General features: G+C 36.8%; 1 protein-coding gene and 1 long non-coding RNA gene across 3 annotated transcripts; one reads left to right on the top strand and one right to left on the bottom strand.

Annotated features, from left to right (window-relative positions):
- Nucleotides 1–65: 65 nt before the first annotated feature.
- Nucleotides 66–25,357, top strand: LOC127414070 (sphingosine-1-phosphate phosphatase 1-like). Its single transcript, XM_051651785.1, has 3 exons — nucleotides 66–1,197; nucleotides 19,086–19,175; nucleotides 21,940–25,357. Exons 1-3 carry the CDS (start codon nucleotides 478–480, stop codon nucleotides 22,489–22,491), a joined length of 1,362 nt encoding a protein of 453 aa, XP_051507745.1. The 5' UTR covers nucleotides 66–477; the 3' UTR covers nucleotides 22,492–25,357.
- LOC127414083 (uncharacterized) lies at nucleotides 9,957–19,077 on the bottom strand. Of its 2 annotated transcripts, none has more exons than XR_007892732.1 (3): nucleotides 17,922–19,077; nucleotides 14,707–14,807; nucleotides 9,957–14,599 (listed from the first exon to the last, which is right to left on the bottom strand). It is a non-coding gene; the product is annotated as an uncharacterized LOC127414083 (long non-coding RNA). The 2 variants fall into 2 exon arrangements; XR_007892731.1 differs by having other exon boundaries at nucleotides 9,957–14,315.
- Nucleotides 25,358–26,165: the final 808 nt, after the last annotated feature.

Below are 26,165 nucleotides of genomic sequence, written 5' to 3'. Positions count from 1 at the left end.
ATGCGCATGCGCTTTTTCGATTTGATTCAGGCGACGTCTGAATCTAAAAGGTGATTTGCTCTTTTACCTGTAAGGCGGGACTTACATTTCTACATCCGCCATATTGGGCGTTCCAATTACTCCCGTTCATTTTAATATAAGTGCTCCACCTCCTACTAAATCGTCTCTGTTTTTAGTCTCTTCTTGCTAACCGCCATTCTGTCAGAACCGGATACAGCGAGGGAGTCGGTACAGTCGGAAGTTTGTAGACCGTTGCAAGTGTGTTTTGTTCTATTCGTTTTCTCATATGTCCAGCAATAATTTTTCACTGGTAATAAGGCTGTTTGTCTCAGTTAGATCAGGTGTTTGATAAATTGGCACGGAAACGGTGGGAATGGTTTAATAATCTACGGCTCGGTTCACTCTTGGTAGAGTTTCGGATCTCCAGCTTCACCCGGTTTACCGGGCAGGTTCAGCTTGCACAGTTTGTCGCTGGATATGGCAGGCGGATTGAAAGAGGGATTCTTGCGTCTCGGGTACTATCTGCTGGACCCGGAGCACGTCGCGCGCTTCCAGCGACTATGCGGGGTGCGCGGGACCGACACGCGTGTCAAAGTCATTAACGGGGCACCGTGTATCCGCCACGGGGATGTTCAAAACGGAGGTGGGGATGGCATCCGCCGGAGAACAGCAGAAGCTGAGACCGACGGGGAGAAGCGCAAAAACGGTGAGGCGAACGGGGCGGTAGTGCCTGCTTCAAGAACCGGGAACGGTCAGCCCGGCGGGCGAGACCCAGATGAGCATCTGGAGGACGGCTCTGAACCGGACGATGCTCGGGGATCCACGGTGAAGCCGTTGCGCAGAAACTCTCTCACCGGAGACGTCGGCCAGGAGTTTGTCATCGAGAACAAGTTTCTCTTCTACCTTTTCACGTTCGGTACCGAGCTTGGGAATGAGCTGTTCTACATCATGTTCTTCCCGTACTTCATGTGGAACGTGGACGCGTACGTCAGCCGGCGGCTCGTCGTGGTCTGGGTGTGGGTTATGTATCTCGGACAGTGCACGAAAGATGTGATCCGTTGGCCGAGGCCCGCCTCTCCGCCGGTGGTCAAAGTGGAGATGTTCTATAACTCTGAGTACAGCATGCCCTCCACTCATGCCATGTCCGGTACAGCCATACCGGTGAGCCTGTTCCTGCTGACCTACGGTCGGTGGGAGGTAAGACAATACACCACTTAATACATGCTTGAAATTGAATGTCATGGCTTAAACCATTTACACACTCAACAAATTTTTACTCTTGCAGTCGCCCAAAAAAGTATTTGGACACTTTAAAATGAATGAGTAATTTTAGTATAAAAATATTAAACCAAGTGGCATTTGTTTTAAAGAAAGATAGCACAGGCACAAAAGGTCGACGTTTTGAAACAGTGTATGCGTTTTATTTTTATGGTCTGGCTCCATTCACTTCCATTTAGGGTCAGTAAATAATGTGGGCTTGGGGCAAAAATGCCCCCAAATTGAAAAAGTTTGGGGCAGAAAATTCCCCCATTATGAATTCCCTCTTAACATCTGATATATTTTCTAATATTTTATTCTAAGCTATATAGCCTACATATTATCACAAAATATGATTTGTTGCTGATTTAAATTTATAGGTAACCTTACTGAATTAATTTGGCATTTATATTAATAAATTGATTATATTTAAGTATTTTACAAAAAAGGACGACACAATGTTTAAGTGCCCCCTAAAAATCAGATCCAGGAGGCAGATATTGCCCCATAGAGAAAAAAAAAAAAAAAAAAATCTATTTCTGACCCTACTTTGTAATAGTCAAAATAATTTTTTAACTTTGTCTCAAAGAATGAACGTTTATATAACTACATTTTTGCTAAAATACTTTCGTCGCAGTTTTCTGGTGAAATTAACATTAGAGGCACTACAACAACTGTATGTTTTATTCACTTTCACACAAATCACGAGTGCAATGGCTGATTATGACTTTATAAACATTTATTTTTAGCACTATTACTCTCACACTGCTATGTTATGATATCGAAGTACTTACTCTAACGCATAATTTGAAAAACGATACATTTTTATGCTTGTATTATAGACTAACCTACATTTACACACGTATTCCAATGTGATTGGCTTCCGTGGTAGCTCACCTCATTGAATGTTGGACTTTGTACTTCGAAGTCTGCAGTTTGAAGTCAGTCAAACACGCAAGCTGAGACTAGGGTTGCTCCCGTACCAATATTTTGGCTTCGGTACGATACCAGCCCTGGTACCTCGGTATCGATACTATAATCAACATATAAAAAGCCTCAGATTTTTTATGCAAATACACAGAAAATGACTATTAAAAGAACTGCATAAAGTCTCATAGATACAAATGATCGTTTTCCATTAAAATATTTCTGGATTCCATGTTAACTGTTTTAATTATATGTCATGATCAAATGGTGTTTAATCAAATTGATACATACAGCTTTAATCAAATAAAAAAAAAAATATATATATATTATTATTATTATTATTATTATTATTATTTTGTTTTTTTACAAAAAAAATTCAATTTTATTTTTGGTAAAATAAAATGCTGCAGTATTTATGAAAATATGAACGAAAAAAATCTGATAACCTGTGGCACAAGGCTGTTATGGCTGAATCACAACATGCTGATAAAACACTTAAATTTGTGATATTGTGTACAGATAATAAAAATATTAATTATATTAAAACAACCATTTAATATTATAATTGTTATTATAAGTATTATTGCTACTTTATGAATATAACATTTTTATACAGTAGTTACATTTTTCGGTCTTAAATTTCACGCATGCATTTGAATAGAGCTTTCATGTTAGCGGGACTTTTATTTTGACAGACCTTTGAGTTCTTCCTGTTTTTCGGGTTAGTTATATCACGTTTCTCATTAGTGCTGGGATAATCCTATGGCGACTCTTGAGCTGAAATCTCCGAGCTGCACCGGAGGAGTTAATTTAAGTGTTAACAGCTGTTTATACTATTAAACACACTGCATGAAAATTAAGAACCAGTAGCATGTGTTGAGTTTGTGCGAGTGTGTGCGCATGCGTGTGTGTGAAGCAGATGAACAGAGCGGCTCCTCTTGTTCATTCTGTAGCATGCAGCGCATGTGACTGTATATTATTTAATTAAATTACATCCTTCTGCTGTTTAATGATCACATTTGGCCATATCCAGAGGTTTTTAATTTTATTTTCAATTTGTCATTGATTTCATCTCAAAACTGTCACATCTCATATCGTTTTGCTAATGACAGCATGCTGTAATATGGTACCAAAATTAGCAAAAAAAAATTGGTATCGCGATACTGCGATTAGTACCGGTAAACCGCGCAACCGTAGCTGAGACATGAGACAAAAGTGTCATGGAAGCAACACGAAATGACGTGGTTGCTTCAGAAAATGTGCTTTTCATTTTGCATTTTGTTGGTTAGGTTTAGGTGTTGGTTTAGGGTAAGCAGGATGTATTTTTGTTTATCTCTCATTTGCTTTTATGACACTGTTGGTTAGGTTGAAAGTTTTAGGATAGGGAGGTATGTTTTACTAATTTAAACCATCTAATATTTACCTTAACCTCATCTGATTATGACACCATTTCACCCGGCTGGACATTTCACCAGCCAAACATGTAATAAGGCACGTAATTTCATTTGGCAAAAATGCTGCCACGGTCACATAATGTTCATGAGATCAGGATGTTATTTTTTTGTGGTAATCAACATTATGCCATTAGGGCTGAAACGATTAGTCGACGTTATCGACAACGTCGCCAATAGAAAATTGTTGACAGACATTTTTGTTGTCAATAGCTACTCTCCGTGATACATGCACAACTTACCCTGTGCCCCATTGAGAGCGAGAACCACTAATCGCAACCATGAGGAGGTTACCCCATGTGGCTCTACCCTCCCTAGCAACCGGGCCAATTTGGTTGCTTAGGAGACCTGGCTGGAGTCACTCTGCGCACCCTGGATTTGAACTCGCGTCTCCAGGGGTTGTAGTCAGCGTAATTACTCGCTGAGCTACCCAGGCTCCCACATATCTAAAACTCCTTTAAAACAATGTACAGTTTCTTTAGTAGCTATACTACAGAAGAAAAAATTGTTATCTGAGAATGTTGAATAAAATATTAAAAATACAAATATTTAAAAATATCAACAAAAAAAAAGATGCATTCACCTGAGAAGCAGCATATATGTTATTTTGACTTGCTTTTAGAGAATAGATCTTGAATATAAGTATATTTTGTCTTTACTGCACTTGCAGAAGTATAACCAAGTGAAAAAATACACTTATTTACAAAATACACTTATATTTAAGATACATTCTCTTAAAGCAAGTCTAAATATATTATATGTTGCTTCTCAAGTAAATGTATCTTGTTTTAAGTATTTTTAGACAATTTTAAATGGAAAACAAGACAAAAGCACTTAGGATAACAATAGGATTTTTTGCAGTGAATTTCTTTACTTAAAATTAATAAAGTATTTTCCCTTTGATTCAGTGAATGTCATTTAAAGGTATTTTTAAAAGATGATTTTGCCCTCTTTATTGTTAGTAAGCACGTTTAATACAACCTTAAGTCGGGCACAAGCTGAATAATCGATTAAGGGCTAATGATTCATCGTTGCAATAATCGTAATAATAATCATTAGATTAATCGATTATCAAAATAATCGTTAGTTGCAGCCCTGTATGCCATAAATGTTGTTGACTGAGCTTAATTTGTAATGAACCTGGAACATTCCTTCAATATGATGAACTACTACACAAGTAAACCATCTTTAACTCTGCAGAGAAAACATGTGTGAACTTGTGGGCAACTGACTTCATATCCACTAAAATGACTATGGGACCAGTTTAAACTAGCCTATGTTTTGTGGCGAATGACAATAAATTGAAACTTTAAAAAATGCCTGAAAAGGTTTTACATATTCTCTGCATTTGCTGACGTGATATTTTGTTATCTAATGCAATTAGGCTACATTCAAACATGTGGGTTTTTATTATTTTATTTTATTAAAGATTGCATGTGTTGAGGGGCTCCTATTAAAGAACTGTTGTTCTTAAATTAAGCTAATTATTATTACTAACCCTAAATATAAAGCCATCCCTTACTTGCGGGCATTAAGACATTTTCACAAGGATAGCTGAAGTACACACAGGCACATTTTTACAGGGATTTTCTTGATTTCTGGTTCTGTAATCTTTTCATCTGGTTAAAACTTTTACTCTGTGGGTGTGAAAGTTTATTGAACTATATAAACAATGGCTTGCATTTTGTGCATGTAATAGATTCATGAATTAAAAAAATTCAGGGCTTTTCACACTATGCTTAAACCTGGGTAATCATCTTTTTGTAACCTTGGTTAAAGGCCACTATTTACCCTGAGTTAATGTTTCTCACTTGTTATTTTCATGTTCAACACAGTGTTTAAGCTTTTGCTTAACCCTGCTAAGCTTTTCTGATTCTAATCTAACCCCAAATTGAGATGACTAAGGTATGCAATTTGAAACATGGAACAAGTTAATCCAGGATAATATTAGCCCAGCCAGTAACATTTAAAAAGTGAGCATACTATGTAAAACTTTAAAAAGGTGTTAAATATTTATTGTTCTCTTGTGATTTGCTGCAATAAAACTATACATTGTTGTAGGGTTGTGCGATACAAACAAAATATCGCGATACCAAAAAATTTAAAATGGTACGATATCATCTTGTTAATTTCGGTACCATATTAAGTATGCTGCCATTACCATAATGTAATGTGAGAGATTTGAGATGAAATCAAAGACCATTTCACATGTGCGACACAGAACGAATTAAATGCTCCGTCCTGCTCTGTCATCTCATTCACACACACACACAAGCAGGCGCACACAAACACAACACACACTACTAATGCTACTAATTTTCATGCAGTGTGTCCAATAGTATCCATCTGCAGAGCTGCAGAGCAGTGTGTTTGGTGTATGATTGGCTGTGAACTCTCTAATGACCATTTTCACCAATGTAGCTCTGAGATTTTAGCTCATGAGTCACAGGAAGTTTGATATAACAAACCCTTCAAAAACAGGAAGAATTTCAAAGGTCTTTCAAAATAAAAGTCCCACTGAAATAAGAGCTCTATTCAACCGAATGCGTGAAATTGAAGACATTACGACAGAAAAATATTACTACTGTATAAAAGTGTAATATTCAAAGTAGTTGCAATAATACTCATAATAACAATAATATCATATTAAATGGTTATATTATTAATATTATTATCTGTAAGCAGTATCACAAAAGCAAGTGTACTGAATATCAGCATGTTGTGATTCAGCCATGGCAGCCTTTTAACTCAGGTAATCAGATTGTTTTCATTTAATGTTGTCATTAATACTGTAAAGCTCAGTTGCGCATCTTTTTATTTTTACCAGAAATAAAGTGTGTGTGTGTGTGTGTGTGTGTGTGTGTGTGTGTGTGTGTGTGTGTGTGTGTGTGTGTGTGTGTGTGTGTGTGTGTGTATATATATATATATATATATATATACACACACACACACACACATACATACATACACATACATACAGGGTACCTGCGGGTCCTTAAAAAGTCTTTTTAAAATCTAAGGCCATAAAAAGTCTTAAATATCTTAAATTACAAGAAGTTTTAAATTTCGTTTGCTGAGGGCTTAAATTTTGGGGCGTGTGTAGCGGAGACACTTAAAACAGCAAAATATGCGCAAGTCAAAATCCTCTCTCTCTCTCTCTCTCTCGTGCAGCCAGTATTTCGCAGCTGAAGCTTGAGTCGTGCAGGGAAGTGCACTTCCTTATTTTACATCACCTTTGACAATAATTGTAAAGCTAACAGAACTACTCAGCTGCAGAGTTACACCTGTTATATCTCTCATCTTCATCTCTCTAAAGCTCCATCTGACATATACATGTATTTTCTCTGCCATCTGAATCAGTCAGTAAAAAAAAAAAAAAATTGTAATAACATACAAAACAATAATAATATAATTATATAAATATTGTAATATTAATAAAATATATTTATATATAATATGAAAATATATTATCTATATTTAATATGTAGTATATAATCTTTCAATATACATCATAACTAATTATGCAGCACAGTTCTCTTTCATAATTTAATCTGTTAACATTTTCAATACATCTTGCCAACTTTAAAAGGCAATTTTTGAGGTAACTGATTTTTGATGAGAATGACAACGAGGCTGTGAGGGATAGTCCTACAGTCTCTTCGATGAGATGTACTGCAGTTTAAAGTGTTTTTGGATATTTCCGCAGACAAACATTGAAAAAAAATATATTTTCAAGAACACTCAGTAGACAAAAAACTCTAGACAACATTAGATTAGATTCAACTTTATTGTCATTGTACAGAGCCAATGAAACCTGTGAAAATCAAATGTGATCTTGGAGCTTTTTACAGATTTATACTGTGCATGCCATTGAAGAGACTATAAGTTTATCCCTCACAGTCTCGTTTCCATTCCCATTAAAAATCAAACATGGCACTACTGTGAATGAGGTCTATTGCATCACATCTTGCTGGAAAGCAAGTGACTAAAGAGAAGGGTCACAATAAAGGCTACATACTTTAGGCTACTTGCATTCATAATGAATTCATTTAGAGTTTGAATGTTGTATTATATTATTTAAAAAAAGAAAACGCATAAATGCACAATAAAATATTTTTTTAAAAAAGCATGTCCATAGACGTCCAAGTAGCCTCAGTGGTTTTGTATTTACCTGCTAATTTATTATTTAATGTGTTTTTTTTGTTTGTTTGTTTTTGTATTGTGAAAGTGGTCTTAAATTATTTTATTTGGCCTTAAAAAGTCTTAAAATTCCTTTTGAGTTTTTAAAAAAAAAATGTTTTTTGTTTGCAACCCTACATTGAAGTAAATTGGTTGAAGTGCAACTAGCAGGTTTAAGATACTGCAGATCATTACAACTTGAGTTAAAGTTTATCTTGACCTGATAATGCCTTGATAACAAAGTAATATAATATGTGACATTTCTTAATAATTGCTGAATATATTGAGGTTAGAAATGTTTACTTTCATCCTCTCCTGATTTCAGAATGAAAGGATAATGTTGTTTAGGAAAGACTTGATTCTATTGTTGGCTGTGCAGTATGCAGGCCCTTCAACTGTTTCATGGCACAGTTCTTGAAGTGTACCAAATAAAATCAGACTGACCTTTAGAATAAAGTTAGAGGACAAAGTGCAGAGGAACACTGCCATCACTTTTTTTAACTGTTTAACGAAACACTGAAAATAAACATAGTTTGTGGCTGTGCAAAGTGCATGAATTTAAAGAGGCAAGCATTATTTAGTTCATTGGTTGTCAGAGACTGTTTAGCCCAATACAGACCACTTTTGTTAAAATAAATGGGAGAAATTGGAACACCCAATATTGGCTGGTATGGTTTTGACCAACCGTTTTGAAAATTTCAGTCTTTTCCCATTCAAGTAGATAGGAGCTGTACTTTTATGCTGCTTGTATCCATAAAAATAGCTGCCCACCGGCAATCCCCAGATGACTGCCGAGTAGACTGACTTGCCTTGAAAGAGAATTTCTTGGTTGTCTGTTAGTAAACAGTGTTAACCTGATCTGGAACAGCACTTTCTACACTAGGGCTAAAAGTGACGCTAACCTCCTTTCAAAATTATAAGTGTGAAAAGATGCTTAACCCAGGGTTAAAAGTGGCGTTAACCTGGGGTTTAATAAGAAAAGCCCTTTAGAAGCAAAACGCAACATTTACTGGCTTGACCCTTTGAAAGACCAAACACACATGTATTATGTGTATTATTAACTTTTAAGCTTTGTTTACCTAACTCACAGCGGACAGAGCTTGGCTACATTCTAATAAAATAAATACAAACTGTATTTTAGAAGATTCAAGAGGTTTGTTGGCCATTAGGTCAGGATTTTTTTTTTTCCCCTTAACTGAGTCAAAGTTTAAAGATGAAGTACATTACTGCCTAACGACTAGCGTCACCATGTTTGAATATGTGTTTAGTTTAGTGTTATCTGAGAGTGCTGAGATTGATTTTTGCCCGCTCAGTCATGTCATTACTGTCAGTCGTCAGCAGACCTTCTGTTGGGTCACTGATAAGCACACTCTCTCCCTCTCTCTTATCTTTTTTACTGTAGCTCTGGTTTATGTCTGAAGCCCGTTCTAACTTTCCTTGTCTTTTTTGCTTTTTCCTACTCTCTCCTACTTTCTCTTTCTGTCTGACTCTTTTATTTATTTCTCCCGCTCTCCCTCCTCTGTTGTTGTCTTCAGGTTTTAGTTTTTATAAGATGCACAAGATGTGGCATGTCTATTACATAGGCCTACATATTATATACTAGTGGTTGTTAAACTGGGGTCCAGGGATGCTTACATTGTGGTTAGGCTGTGGCTTGGTTAACAAAAGCGTTTTAAATTGACAATGTGTAGGCCTGCTGTATACAATATGCTTTGGAATTTGAAAATAAATGTAATGTTTTTCCATCTGATAACTTGATATGTTAACTTAAAGGGGTCATGACATGAGGAATCACATTTTCCTTGATCTTTGGACATATAAGAGGTCATTGTACTATAAAAACATACTGTAAGTTTTAGAACTCAAAACTTCCTCTTCACTGCATAAAGACTACTTTACCTTATCACTTCTGTAGCCTGCCAGGTCAGTCGAGCAGAGAGCCAATCATAACTGTGGGCGTTTACTCTCAAGTTTTAAAGGAGAAGCAGCACCAAAACCAAGCATTTCTGACAGAGGGTCAGAATGAGGATGGAAAATGATAACATTTTACAAATACAAGCCTTTTTTTTTTTTTTTTTTTTTTTTTTTTTTTTGTGCAAAAAAACTTTACTAATATTATAATTGAACCTTAAGGAATTGGCATTTTGACCATGTATTGAAAGCAATAAAAGACCACACTTGCTTCACACTTTACAGACATTACCCCAAAACAGCAGACCTATGCATTTTAGGTGGTATTGAGAAGATTTGTCCAACTCCAGTGGACATTTTACACTTTTTTCAATGGAATACAAAAGATGTTAGGCAGTAGTCCCAGTCATCATTTACTTGCATTGTATGGAAAAAAAAAAAAAAGATGCAATGAAAGTGAATTGTGACTGATACAAACATACAGGCTAACAACATCTCCTTTTGTCTTCCATTAAAGAAAGAAAGTCAAATTGGTTTGGAACAGCATGAGGGTGAGTGAATGATGACCAAATTTTACAACTTTTCCATTAATATGGCAGTGCATCAGGTTTTCACACACACACACACACACACACACACACACGCACACACGCACAATCTCAACCATCTCAAAGAACACAGCTGTAGAGAGCTCACACACACCCGTAGTCTGTAATCAGAGGCAGATGTTCAGCATATGAGGTTAGCTGAGGTTCTGATGAGAGAGAGAGAGAGAATTCTGCATCTCTGTGTGAGTTGGTTCAGAATGTTGTTCAGGGTTTGAGTCATGTGGTCTCAGGGCATGAGGTGCGGTCTGGAAAACTAGGCACGCTCCAGCTGTCTGTGTGTGTGTTTGAATCCTCAGTTCACATTTCTGACTGTACGGCTCCAACGAATGCTTCACTATTACTGTTATTCATACTTGGGTTAGACATTTTTAAAAACCTGTTACCCTGAGTATTAAGCTTTGGTGTGTATCTCATTCCACATGATTTGTACTACAGACATGAATGACTTCAAATCATGCAGATGTTTGAGGAAAGGTGTGGTATTACTTTTCTAAGCAATCAGACAAAGGGTTTTTGCTTGGCAGGAGTTAAAACAGGTGAAAAAGTCCCATAGACTTTGAAGGAGGCACCCAAGTCGTGTGTAGGGACCAGAATATCATAGAGAATTTGCAGACATAGCAACATGTTAAAAACAACTTGGAACACTTTTTTTTCTATGTGCAACCACATAGAACACCATGGCATCATAATGAGTTTTTCCACAGGCAATAACAACTTGCGTTTTCTTCAGAAAATGGAAAAATCACATTGTACTGTAAATTCATTGAGTTTCAAAGCTCCTTGGATTTCACAGTATTATGAGCCCGTTTGGCTGATATAGTAGACCATCCATTGAGCACACATCTGTTTCTGTGTTTTAACAATTTCTGCATGAATTTATCCTCATGTGGGCTAATGGCTGTCTCTCTGATGTCTTACAAAACAGCATAATCTCATGAGAGATTTCTAAATAACAAAGACAAGGATTTGTTTGAGAGTTCTCCTTTTTTGCTTTGTTCAGGATAGAAAGTCTTTTGCAAGGCATAGCAAATTTTAGAGGGTGATAAATTTATCGCTGTGCTGACGTCTGGTTGTCAGGACAGCAATGGGAAAATGTCTTTTTCCCTTTTGATACGTTGCACTGAATGGAAATCCCAGAGATTTTATTAGCTGGCATTTCAGTTCCACTGTAAATCCGTAGTTGGACGTGCTTACACATGGACGTTGGCGCATGTAAATCTCTGCAGGAGTGTTTAAACTCTGCAGTAATCTGTCTGGGAGAGATGGAGTTCGCCAAACACACACACACACACACAGATGTACGGCTTAAACTGACTGACTGACTAGGAATGTGCTGTTGTGTATTTAGGCCTAACAGCCAAGTGATAAATGCAGTGTATTAAAATGACCTAAAAACACCTGTAGTAAGCAAACATTTGTTTAGTGGCAGACTATTATTTATTTTTTTTAATTTATTTACTCCTATCATTTGATTTTCAATAGAAGTTCAAAGTCATGTCATTCTTAACTGCAAATTATGCAATGTAGCCTTGTAACTGATGACATACTGAGAGTGTTCATGATCATTTGAATGTCAGGTTGACCAGGACACTCCGTTAAGCATGTGGCTGTTCTTTTTAGGGTTTTCTAATGGCTATTGTTCCTTCATTTAATTCGTCTTATACCATCTTTTGCTTTGTGGGTCAGTTATGCATTAAAGTGCTCGTTTTATGGTTTGCTGAGGGTTTGGATTTAGTATTTGTTGGTTTAACGTTTTAGCACAGGAGTATCCATCTGTGGACAAATGCCTGTGGTGTATTTTACAGAAATTGAGGATGATGTCAATGATGATATCAGCACTCATAGATGTATTCATACTACCAGTCTCAGATATACACACACTGACACACACATTTGTTTTTTTGTCATGTAGAGATTTTTCATTCACTTCTATTTTTTAGATCCTGAGATAATAATATTTACTATCTTCTACAACTAAATCTAACCCTGCCGAAACTTTTCTGCATTTTACATGTCTATTAATACATTATTGGTGTGTTTATTAAGCTGTTTTTCTTGTGGGGACTGTTGGTTGATCTCCACAATGATGGATACGCACACACATATATACACACACACACACACACACAGACACACAACTAGGGCTGTCACGATTATGAAGTTTGACTGACGATTAATTGTCAAACAAATAATTGCGAATATGATGATTTAAATGTCTATTTTAGGGCTTTCACTATTAATTGTCATATAAATTATCATATTTCATTTCAAAGATATAAATCAGATAATAAAATAGGGATATATTATTTCCTTAAGCCTTTAAAAACTTGTAAATGACATGAAAAATAACGTTTAAATATCAAAATATTTAAAATGTCTCTCTTTTTGGTCAACTTTTGGTGAGGTTTATTAACACTGCTGTTTTGGAACTCCTGTATTTTATATTGTAAATTTTATATATATATTTTGTATTATGCAATAGTAAATATTTATGTCGTAATTTCTTCAATTTCACACGTTTTTAATGCACTTTGATTAAACCCACGATCCCTTATTTCTCATGAAGCAAAACTTTTGATATTTCGTTTCATTTTATCACTCCACAGAAACAGACTAAGCATGCGTCTTCTCTGTGTCACTGCGTGCCATTAACTCTTCATATATATGAACTCACAGTGACCAGAAACATTTGCCATTACACGATCGTTTAAAGTGAAGCCAGAGCGCTTTGCATTCACTATCAAAATTTATATTTGTTTAATTATATTTTTACGGGAGTTTGGCGTGCGTCTGCTAACGGCGCGCACATCAGAGCGCGTGAGAGAAGCGGTTCACATGATCTTCGGATGGCTTCCACGGTGCTGTTCAGTGATGCTCGGTGACACAGAAATGCACCATTGATGACATTTAGACTATATTTTCACTTAAAATTCCCTTATTTGGACATTAAAATGTGATTGGAGTTTGAAGTGCACAATAATCATGGTTGTCTCAAATAACCACGGTTAGATCAAATAACTGTGATCAGATGATTATTTAATAATTGCAACAGGCCTACACACAGCAGATATTTCACTCTCCAGCCTCATGTATTGTGTGTTTCAGCTAGCTGTGGTATCACAGTGATACAAGAAAACACGAGAACATTGGGTGTGTGTGTGGGTCCAGCCTTGCTATGTTCATTGACACTGAAATGTTGATACCGAAACGTTCCCACAATGATAGTAAAACCTGAGCTCACCTTAGTTGTGGGCAGGGGGGACTTAATAATGCTTTAAAATCTAAAAATGCAAAAAGGTTTCTGTTAAATTAGGTTTGGGGGTAGGGCTGATGGCATAGCAAAAAATAAAACAATAGAAGTCAATGGTGGGTCCCCACCTTGATATACATTTGAAGTCAGAAGTTTATATACACTTAGGTTGAAGTCATAAAAACTTATTTTTAACCACTTAACACATTTCATATTAGCAAACTATAGTTTTGGCAAGTCGTTTAGGATATCTACTTTGTGCATGACACGAGTACGTTTTCCAACAATTGTTTACAGACAGATTGTTTCACTTTTAATTGACTATATCACAATTCCAGTTGGTCAGTTTACATTTACTAAGTTAACTGTGCCTTTAAGCAGCTTGGAAAATTCCAGAAAATTATGTCAAGCCTTTAGGCAATTAGCAAATTAGCTTCTGATGGGCTAATTGGAGTCAATTAGAGGTGTACCTGTGGATGTATTTTAAGGCCTACCTTCAAACTCAGTGCCTCTTTGCTTGACATAATGGGAAAATCAAAAGAAATCAGCCAAGATGTCAGAAAAAATAATGTGGACCTCCACAAGTCTGGTTCATCCTTGGGAGCAATTTCCAAACCACGTAGCCATCATACCGCTCAGGAAGGAGACACATTCTGTCTCCTAGGGATGAACGTAGTTTGGTGGGAAAAGTCTAAATCAATCCCAGAACAACAGCAAAGGACCTTGTAGATGCTGGAGGAAACAGGTAGACAAGTATCTATATCTACAGTGAAACAAGTCCTATATTGACATAACCTGAAAGGCTGCTCAGCCAGACATGTGCTTTCATGTTGTTTAGTGTACCATCTGTGCATGAACTGTTACACTGTGTATTGGATGAATTTCTAAACATCTGGTATATACTTTAAAACACAGAAATGATAAATGAAGAGACAGATTATGTGTCCTGGTTCTTGAAGAGACTTGATAGATGATTGTATGTGTTTTCACCCAGGCTGTCCCTCCTGCCATCTGCTCTGGTTGTGTGTGTTTGCATATATACAAAAGAAAGTCAGTCCTTTATAATCCTAGCTGATAATTCCTGACAATTGATGTTCTAGTTTGTGTTCATTCTGTAACTCACCTGCACATATAATGTTTCAGAGTTGTGAACACTGGTCTAATGTGAAGCATTTCAGAAGAATCGACAGGTGCATTTCACAGGTCATATTTCAACCCAGAAATCTAAATAAAGAAATATAAAATTATTTGATTAGATTACAATTTATGCACGTTTTCTGCCCAATTCTCAAGGCAGAGGTTGACCGATAGTGGATTTAGCCTAAGCTGATAACTAAGTTATGAAAAAGGCAGATAACCAATTAATCACTAATCAGCCAATAGTTTTAAAAATCGATGTATTATTGACTGTTAAACATGTTAGTATTGTTTACTATATGTAAATGTATTTTTTTGTGTGTGTGTGTGTGTGTGATGGGCACCAACATATGAGTCTAAAATAAGTAAACTCCCAGGTGCATGTTTGTTGTGCAACCAAAATCCCATTAAGAATCAGAAAAAAAAAATCAGATTTGGTTCTTAACATGGAACTTTTAACTATAAACAAGCCTGAAATACACCAGTGACTCTTATTTTGAAATGTCTGTGCTTCCAACTCACAGACACACAAGGGAAACAAAACATGCACTCTTACAATCATCTACAATGTATTACAATAGAATCACTGTAAAGTAAACATTATCATATGGGCAAATAAATACTGTGTGACAGTGTGAGCAGTAATTAATCAACAGTAGATCATCCATTGATAGATCATCAACGATCAATTGTCATATGGGTCTTTTTTTATTTTATTTTTTTATTTCTTATAACATTTCACTTTAATAATAATGAATTAGTCCATAAATAGTGATGGTGACAGAGTCTTGGCTCTGTTACAATTATTTATATGTAAATATTCCACCAAATCACCAAATTAAACTTTTTGTAGCCTACAGACCTTGCTCAAAGTAATGCCATCTTTGAGTTTTAATAGTAATGAAAATGAGGCTTTGAGGGATAGACTTACCAACTCTTTAATGGTACGCACAATTTAAAGCTGTATAAAGCTCTTTGATCCCATTTAATTTTCAACAACTCATGTTGTCTGGAGTTTTTATGTTTTTTATTTATTTTTTTCTACTGATTCTGAATGTTCTTGGAAAACTTTGTGTAACGATCCAAAAACACTTTAAATGGGTCATGACATACTCTTTATATATATATATATATATATATATATATATATATATATATATATATATATATATATATATACACAGTGGTGTGAAAAAGTGTTTGCCCCCTTCCTGATTTCTTATTTTTTTGCATGTTTGTCACACTTAAATGTTTCAGATCATCAAACAAGTTTAAATATTAGTCAAAGATAACACAAAATGCAGTAAGTAAACACAAAATGCAGTTTTTAAATGAAGGTTGTTATTATTAAGGGAAAACAAAATCCAAACCTACATGGCCCTGTGTGAAAAAGTGATTGCCCCCTAAACCTAATAACTGGTTGGGCCACCCTTAGCAGCAACAACTGCAATCAAGCGTTTGCGATAACTTGCAATGAATCTTTTACAGCGCTGTGGAGGAATTTTGGCCCACTCATCTTTGCAGAATTGTTGTAATTCAGCCACATTGGAGGGTTTTCGAGCATGAACTGCCTTTTTAAGGTCATGCCACAGCATCTCAATAGGATTCAGGTCAGGACTTTGACTAGGCCACTCCAAAGACTTCATTTTGTTTTTCTTCAGCCATTCAGAGGTGGACTTGCTGGTGTGTTTTGGATCATTGTCCTGCTGCAGAACCCAAGTTCGCTTCAGCTTGAGGTCACGAACAGATGGCCGGGTATTCTCCTTCAGGATTTTTTGGTAGACAGTAGAATTCATGGTTCCATTTATCACAGCAAGTCTTCCAGGTCCTGAAGCAGCAAAACAGCCCCAGACCATCACACTACCACCACCATATTTTACTGTTGGTATGATTTTCTGAAATGCGGTGTTACTTTTACGCCAGATGTAATGGGACACACACCTTCCAAAAAGTTCAACTTTTGTCTCGTCAGTCCACAGAGTATTTTCCCAAAAGTCTTGGAGATCATCAAGATGTTTTCTGGCAAAAATGAGATGAGCCTTAATGTTCTTTTTGCTCAGCAGTGGTTTTTGTCTTGGAACTCTGCCATGCAGGCCATTTTTGCCCAGTCTCTTTCTTATGGTGGAGTCATGCACACTGACCTTAACTGAGGCAAGTGAGGCCTGCAGTTCTTTGGATGTTGTTGTGGGGTCTTTTGTGACCTCTTGGATGAGTCGTCGCTGCGCTCTTGGGGTAATTTTGGTCGGCCGGCCACTCCTGGGAAGGTTCACCACTGTTCCATGTTTTCACCATTTGTGGATAATGGCTCTCACTGTGGTTCTCTGGAGTCCCAAAGCTTTAGAAATGGCTTTATAACCTTTTCCAGACTGATAGATCTCAATTACTTTCTTTCTCATTTGTTCCTGAATTTCTTTGGATCTCGGCATGATGTCTAGCTTTTGAAGATCTTTTGGTCTACTTCACTTTGTCAGGCAGGTCCTATTTAAGTGATTTCTTGATTGAGAACAGGTGTGGCAGTAATCAGGCCTGGGTGTGGCTAGAGAAATTGAACTCAGGTGTGATAAACCACAGTTATGTTTTAACAGGTGGGGCAAACACTTTTTCACACAGGGCCATGTAGGTTTGGATTTTGTTTTCCCTTAATAATAACAACCTTAATTTAAAAACTGCATTTTGTGTTTACTTGTGTTATCTTTGACTAATATTTAAACTTGTTTGATGATCTGAAACATTTAAGTGTGACAAACATGCAAAAAAACAAGAAATCAGGAAGGGGGCAAACACTTTTTCACACCACTGTATATATATTTGATTATCTTCCCTGAGGTTCACTTATAATGTCAGTAAAGTATTTTTTGCACCAAAACAGTCATAATTTAATAATATATGATCTTTTTCCACCCTGTCTCTGGCCCTCTGTCTGACAGACTTGGTTTAAAGCTATCTGGCCCATTAAAACTTCAATGTAAATGCCCACTGTTCTGATTGGCAAACTTCGAGCAGTCCCTCAAATACAGCTATATTTTGAAACTCAATCGGAAGAAAATGAACAAACTTATAATTTATAAAAATTCATTTCAGGGTTAACGCTACATACACCCAAAACATTTCATCTGAATGTATCAAAATGCTCACTCAAGCACAGCAACTATCAAACAATCATGACATTTAAAACATTCGTGAATGAAACTCTTTACTCACAGTTCTGGTAGTGTTTAACTGCCACATCTTTCAGTTCCTTTGCAAAGCTTGAGTGATATTGTGGCTGGTTCACAAGCAATCCACTCTGATATGAGCCAAAAACACTGAAATGTTCTGAATACGCAAATGTAATACATGGTGATGTTGGGTGTTTCAACCGGCTTCAACAGGTCAAAGCAGAGACGCTTGTCTTCACAGGAGCAACATCACACATCTTCCTTGTTGGTTTACACACAGAACGGCATGTGTTTCTCCCAGTCAGTGGCTGCAGCTGAATGAGATGTGTTTTTAAAAGTTGTGCTTGTACCGCTCCTAAAACGTTGCACACGTCACCGGAAACGCATCAAAACAATCATATAGTGCATATAGTGCATGCTTACAAAAAAAACAACAATTAAATATAGCACAGATGGGTGCAAAAATGGTCCAGGACACCTTCAAAACAACAGGAAACAGCACAGCTGAATGAAACACAATGGAAGTCTCCTATATAGAGTTTGAACTTGATTTTGCATCTTTTAAAAGTGGCGCAAGATGCATGATAACAGTCGAAGCCGTTCATCTAGTGTAGAAAAAAACATTAAGCACATGAAGGTTTCCTGTGCAAGTCCGCTTTGCTGTAGATGAATCTCACATGACAGGCCCTCCCTCCTCTTCACCTGTGTGACTGACTGTGAACACCAGTGGATGGAACCAAGGGTGCAAGGGTTTGGGTGGTTTAAGAGAAATTGTTTTAGGTTACAAACTGGTAATTACAAGGGCATTATGCTATAAATGTGGTTTATGAGGACATTTCTAGTGTCCCCATAATTCAAATGATTTAAACATACTAAACAATGTTTTTTTGAAAATGTAAAAATGCAGAAAGTTTTTTGTGAGGGTTAGGTTTAGGGGTAGGGTTAGGGGATAGAATCTATAGTTCGTACAGTATAAAAACCATTATGTCTATGGAGAGTCCTCAAGGATAGCCGCACCAACGTGGGTGTGTGTGTCAGGGATTGCACAACTGTGGTGAATGGTGATTCATTAAATTGAAACCAGCTTCAGGGGGAAGAGCAGGAGAGAAAGAGGATCTAGAAGGAGAAGGAGATTGGAGGTTGTTGAGTGAAATCTTTGTTTCACCAACTGAAACATATTAATGTGTGTGTGTGTTGCTTTCCACAGTATCCATTGTTGCTGGGTCTCTCTCTGGCTCTCAGCTGGTGTGTGCTGGTGTGTTTGAGCCGCATATACATGGGCATGCACTCCATACTGGTAAGACAAACAGAAGAAACCCCTCACACAAACATGTTTTTCTATCATGGTGCAAACTGTTCAGTGACTTCTATTGTTTTTATAATGAACTAATAATCATTTCTATCCCCTAGCCCTACCGCTGTGTTTGTCTGTTCTCTGTCTCTTCATCATAACTGTGTTCATAAAGGCCAGCCAAGAGCTTCCTCATGGGACATGTGTGCCTGTTATCTATGTCTGTATTTGTGTGTGCATGTTATCTCTGTGTGAGTTCACTAAAGGGTGGTCGCACTGGGAGCAAAAAATCCTTGGTGTTTCTTCACTGGGTCAGATAATTGCTGGCAGTAGTGTGTGTTTGTGTGTGTGAGTTGAACAAAACAGATACTGGTCAATTTAATATGCCTTTACTGAACCTTTGGTCCTATAAGGAAGATTAGACATATGGCCTGAATAGTGTGTGTGTGTGGAGCTACTCAAATGTACAATGAGCAGCCCTGTATAACTGCATCCATCTGCTTGGGTAATTGTCTGTCTCATGTTGCCTGTTGCTGCCCCTAAATACCCATTCATTATGAATATGCATCATGCATGTGTGCAGACCCAGTAAACCCCATCTGTAATGTTTTAAAAGCGTAGACACCTTATTACAGTGTAATTTAGCTCCATGATATCATCTGTTGGTGAGGTGTGTGTCTCTGTCTGGATGACACTATTTTTCCTAGCTTTCTAACTGTCTAAAAAATGCATGTTCTGTTCCGTGTCTACCAATGATGTGCTCTAAATGGTAATGTCACCTTCGGGGTGACCTCATGCGTCTGGTCACCCTGTTGGGGGGCCGAGTGGCTGTTGCCCTAGAGACCGTCACTCTGGTAACAGTGGGATTGTGTTCCAAAAGTCAAACCAGAGATGGGCCACTTCTATTAAAATGAATGGGAGAAATTGGAGCGCTCAACCACGGAACTCTGAGCACCCTACAGTCAACAGATATAGAAAGGAAGTCCCGCCTTACAGTTAAAAGAGCCAGTTGCCTTTTAGATACAGATATCACCTGTAAATCAACTCTAGAATGCACGTTAGCTATAAAAGCCGGGAAAGCTTTTTTTACATAATATGACCAGGCCAAAAGATATGATCTCTGTCTCTCTCTCCCTCCCTTTCTGTCCAGCAAGTACACACACACACACATGCAAAAATGGTGAAGCCATGTACAACAGCTTGTGTAGAAAATTAGCCCATCATGGTTAATGACTGTTAGATGAGAGAAAGAGATTATGCCTTAGTGGTTTTGCTTTTCTTTTGGGGACAACATTTCGGAAGAAATCATGTCCCCTTAAGGAAACCTGTTTCAGAAAGGGATGGTATATCTTTTTATCACAGCTGGAAACCCCAAAAGGTCATTTTAAATGTTTGGAGAAGGGTTACGTATTACAGATAGGGTTAGTTTTGGTTAGAGTATGAGAATATGAATACAAACAAAATTCACAATGTGTGTAAATGTGTGTAAGTCTGGAATCTTTTGAGAGTTATTGCAGTGATTGCAGTGCTGTGAGAGCAAGTTAAATTAGAACTGAATTAACCAGCTCATTTCCTTTCAAACACACACATTCTCAGCCAGTGTACTGAATAATACTGTTCTGTTATAATACTGTCTAGTGGGTTATGTGTGTGTCTTGTGGTCTGTGTGAAATGTCTAAACTAACATTCAAGTGTTCTGGCATTGGAGATCTCTTCCTATTGTTGAACACACATTAACAGTGTTTAGGAAAAAGATTTTTGTGTATGATCATACCTGTCTCTGAGACGTGAGTACAGACAGACTGCACTTTTTTTTATTTTTTTATTTCAACATTAATTTAATCCTATATAGTTAGGGCTGTGCAATATGGAAAAGAAAATAATATTGCGTTCTTTTTTTTGCAATCTTGTGATTGCAATTTTTACTGCGATTTTGGCAAGTGTTTTTCCTTATTCGCACATTTTACTTATGAAAATGAAATTCAGTGTTCAAAAATACATTTCAGGAGGGAAATAATTGTCTTTGCGTAAATTATAGATCATAGCGGGTTTTTTTTTTCCTTTATTCACCTTTTAGATTTCTGTTGTGCCCTCTCACTGGTACCCTTTTTGTGCACTGCATTTTGAATGGTGATCTCTCATCAGTGTGCAAAAATGTGCACCAATCAGGGTTGGTGAATAAAACATTACAGAATTCTGACTATATAATATATTTAGAAATTTCACGTTGCAAATGTATTCTGATTTGCGATTAATTGCACAGCCATGCTATATAGTCTAATTTAATTTAATTTGATGGTATTTACTTAAGTACCAACCTCTTTCAGTCTCGGTATAAGGCCACCTCTATTATTAAATATGCATATTTCTGTATTCTATTGTTTCTTGTTTTCTTTGCACCTCACGTGTATGTTGGTTGTTGTATTTCAGTGTGTATTGAGAATGACGTTATTTGTTATGAGCTCAAACTTCCTCTACAGCTTTTGTTTGTGGAAATCAGGAAAACGGCTTCTGCATAATAAACCATGATTTAATAATGCAGAAAGGTTGTGTGAGGGTTAGGTTTAAGTGTGTGGGTGAGGGGTTAGAAAATATAATTAGCTTAGTAAAAGAATTAAAAAGAAATAAAAACAATAGGAGTCAAGTCCCCATCATAATAGAAAAGTGTGTGTGAGAGAGACAAAATAAAGCAATTAAAATAAGCATTATTATTAATGCTTATTTGTATTGTTTGTCATTGTTTGTTTGTTTGTTTGTTTGTGTTGTTTAGGATATCATTGCCGGTGTCCTCTATAGTTTGCTGATCCTGGTGGTCTTCAGTCCTGCTCTGGACATCATTGACACCTTTAACTGCACTCATCGTTTTGCCCCTCTCCTCATTATTTCTCTTCACGTGGGACTGGGCCTCTTCTCTTTCACCCTGGACACCTGGAGCACCTCGCGTGGAGACACCGCCCAAATCCTGGGCTCTGGGGCGGGTATTGCCTTGGCATCCCACATCAACTACAAACTGGGCCTGCTGCCAGACCCACCTGCGTCGATGCTGCCTCTCTATCCTCAACCTCTCACTCTTAGCTTGATCGGGCTGTGTCTGCTTCGCTTTTTCCTGGGTGTCATCATTCTCCTGGCTACCAGAGCCGTAATGAAGGCTCTCACCATCCCGCTTGTGTGTCGGATCGTTGGGATTCCGAGTGACGACGTTCGGAAGGCCAGGCAGCACATGGAGGTGGAGCTGCCATATCGATATATCGTCTATGGAACGGTGGGGGTCAATGCATTTTTTCTTGTGCCTTTCCTTCTTGGACATATGGGCCTGATTTGATTAGGTGGAAGAGACATCCGATGAGCTTTCAGCCAATAAGAGCCCATTTGGACTGCATAGGCCCCTCCCCAATCAATGATTGATTAGAACAAATGCCAGTCATTTTACACTAAGCTGCAGCTGCACCTTGCAAATGTTCCATAAATATAAATTGTCCTCCTTCGTTGTTGTTCATTTATATTTTAGAAAATTATCAAATCTGAACACCTGTATTTGGTGTTATCCTTGATTCAGAAAATTCTGCCCTTTTCTATATAGTTTGCATTGCCTATATTGATATATATATATTCTAATCTAAAATCTTATTAGAAAAGTTTGTATCTTAAAGAGCTTTTCAAAGTTTTCTCAAGCAATACAGTGGTTTATTGTATGTTTAATTATCATACACTTGAGGCTAGTTTCGTTAATACCATGGTAAGTTTTTGTTAGGAGGACTCAAACTCTTGCATCAAGAGTTGAAAATGCTTCATGCTAAGAGATGGAAATCTCTCAGCTTTGTTTTGTCACTGATCAGGTGAAACTGATGCATATGAGTGTTAATCTGTCTACCATAGATTGGCCAAAACTGTTGACAGCATTTATATTTCTCTTGTTTCAGAGACTCGAAAAAAATTAAAAGAAATGTTCACCCAAATTTGAAAATCTTGTCATCATTTTCACTGCCCCAATGTCATTAAAATTACATACTGTCTTCTGTGAAACACAAGGCAAGATTTTCAGCAAAATATCAGCATTCTTTTGCATACAAGGAAAGTGGATGGTTAATTGTACTACTAAGCTCCGAAAAGGACAAAAATCACTGTAAAAGGATAATAAATGAAGTAGTCCATATGACTTGTGTGCTATATTTCAAGTCCTCTGAAGACATACGATAGCTTAATGTGAGGACCAGACTGAAATTTAAGGCAAATCTCATTGCGTTTATTTTTTATTTTTATATATATATATATATATATAAATAATGGCGTTTGCCATCAAAAGCCACTCCTATCATAATGGTTAGCGATTTGGGATTAGCGTACCTTTTTGGTACTTTTGGTGTTCCAGATGTGTAGCCTCTGTTCTAATACAGATCTATTGCTCCAAAGACTCTTCCTTCTTTTTGGATGAACATTTTTTAAGCATTGGCTGCCTTATCTGACCACTTAGGAACTAGATTTCCAGGTTAAACCCAACCATGGTTGTTGTGTACATTAAAAGTCTTGGCGATGCACTAGTGATTCTGAATATTGTTTAACATTTGAATTGGTTTTATATGTTTCATTGTTTTTAGATCGAATACATGTCAAGAAGTCTGACTTAAAATCAAATTGTTTTATATTGTAAATTTCTCAATCTGCTCTCATTCCCTGTAAGTTGCTACTTTAATACGGTACTGTGTGTATGTTTATAAGTATGTGTGATTTTATTATTCTCAATGAAAAGGCACCACTATTATGAACAGAGTAACAAATGCATACAATAGTATTTAGGAGTGTTTTAAGTCATATTGCAACAAAGTAAACTTCAGGGTTGTCCAGTCTTGTTGCCTTTTCATAATCAAGGTTGTGTTTAATGTATAGTTAAGATGTATATGTGATACTGTTTTAAAATGCACTGTTCCCAGAATGCACTGCTCTGCTATCTGCTGTTGTATGTCTGTGTTGCTGTGTTGACTTGCGCTTGGGCTTGCGTGACATGGCCGATTGTGTGTGTTTTTACCCTTCCTGTGGCCTTGTGTGTCTTGCACACATGCAAGTTCCTTTTTTTGTGCTGAAAAGGAAGGTAAATTCCCATTTCGTCATTTTTGTTATCATAATTGTTTTGGATTCACAGAACAATGAGAAAAAAAAATACAAATTCTATCAACTGGAGCAAATGTTAACTTTTGCCCATTCACTGATGTATTCATTTAAAACAATTCAGATTGCCATCATTTTAAATTCAGAGGACGTATGGAAGAGAAATGATGGACAGCACATGGGTAGGGAAGAATAAGCAAAAATCTATGTTTCTTTTGTTGTGAGTGACCAACTGTGTGTGTTCCTTACTGCAAGATTCCCTGAGTGATTTTGTAAAATAAATCTGTGGTGGGTTTGTGAATAGCAATAGTTAGCATTTATGCACTAGTAAAGCAGAAACTCAGAGAAAACGTACAATTTCCAGGTTATAAAGTAACCCATTATTTAACTAAAAGTGTTTTTATGACCAAATATAGTACCTCCAGATAGTAGCTGTCTTTAAATAAACTATGTAATGTTTCTATGAAAAGGCTAAGATGGGAATCTGCATCTGCCGATTTTTGCAGATTTGAAACGGCAGTCATTCACAAAGTTTTACATGACCCCCACTCCTTGCTTGTTAAATATTTTTGGCTAATTTTATAATGCTCTTAGCTACCAATAAAAGTGTAGTAATCTCAGGTCCCCCACATCAGTGCAGAAAATATAAGGAAGTCCCACAGATTCCATATGGGCCTGTTCCATGACTCAGATTAAGCTGTTGTCGTGAGAAACTAGTCCATTGGTCAAATTCTCATTTAAAAGTGCATTCTTTTCTGTGTTTTGGCTTCCTGTGGGTTTTACAGGCAAGACTATGACTTAATCTGGATAAACAGATTCTAAATTAACTACCACACAATGCCTTTTTTTTATTAAAAAAATGTTGATATTCTGTGGTGTTTGATATTGATGAACACAGCGACTCTTATTCAGAGTGGTTTCTTTTTCTTACTGTTTTTGTATGTGACAAATCTGAACTGAAAAAATTGAACTGGGGATGAGAATGACTGATTGCTGCTCGGTCCACCCTGGTTTGTCCATGATTACATCCTGTTTACTATGTTCGCAAACAAGCAACAAAAATAAAGTTTGAGGATCAGCATCTTTATATGTGTTATTCCTTTGAGTTTCATAGTATTCTCCATTGGAGTGCAGCTTGCAATCATAACCATCTCAGAAATACATGTATATTAAAATATATTAAATAAAACTCTCTCTCTCTCTCTCTCTCTCTCTCTCTCTCTCTATATATATATATATATGAAATGACTGATTCTCTTGTGCGATATTTATCTGCTCCTTTTTGAATTCTTGTTTAATTAACTGTAAATACTAAATACTTTTTTTTTTCTAAATGTAGGAGGCATTCTAAAGGTGTCAAGAGCTTGTTAGGTGTTGCTCGGTGTAGACTTGAAACTGAAAGTACTATAAAAATCGCATAATTGTAAATGGCTGTTAAATTTTGTACACGATGATGCTGGAGAGCAGCTGAACTTTCAGACAAAACAAAGTCAGTGACCTTCACCCAGTGCTTGGCACCTGCAGAATCACACTCCTACAGGGCTGAAAATGTAAATGACCAAGAATTCAGTGTTATAAGGACAACTGTGCTCTGATGTGAATAAAACGGCTTGTTTAAGATATGTGTTTTTCCGAGAAGTTATCTGATGATCTTTATTTTTTCCAAGATTGTTTGGCGTTTAATCTACTCAATCTAAAGCATAAAGGCTATTAGTCTTATCTGTTTTTGAAAGACTATAAAAAAACAACAAAAAAAAACTCACTAAAAGCAGATTAGGACTTTAATAGGGTTGATAAGCACACACTTGTTCAGTCTCTGTTTCAGAGGAAGTTACAGTGTTCCTGCTGAGATCAATGACTTCCTCGTAATGTCTAAAATATTAATGCACATGT

This window comes from Myxocyprinus asiaticus, chromosome 23 (assembly GCF_019703515.2).
Source record: "Myxocyprinus asiaticus isolate MX2 ecotype Aquarium Trade chromosome 23, UBuf_Myxa_2, whole genome shotgun sequence".
NCBI lineage: Eukaryota > Metazoa > Chordata > Actinopteri > Cypriniformes > Catostomidae > Myxocyprinus > Myxocyprinus asiaticus.
The sequence above is the reverse complement of the archived record's forward strand: the minus strand, read 5'-3'. Positions and strand labels throughout refer to the sequence as shown.

Excerpts from the sequence above, each read along its gene's own strand:
- LOC127414070 (XM_051651785.1), top strand. The coding sequence starts at position 478 with ATGGCAGGCGGATTGAAAGAGGGATTCTTGCGTCTCGGGTACTATCTG. Across the intron at positions 1,198-19,085 it reads TGACCTACGGTCGGTGGGAG|TATCCATTGTTGCTGGGTCT; the intron begins GTAAGACAATAC and ends TGCTTTCCACAG. Across the intron at positions 19,176-21,939 it reads TGGGCATGCACTCCATACTG|GATATCATTGCCGGTGTCCT; the intron begins GTAAGACAAACA and ends TGTGTTGTTTAG.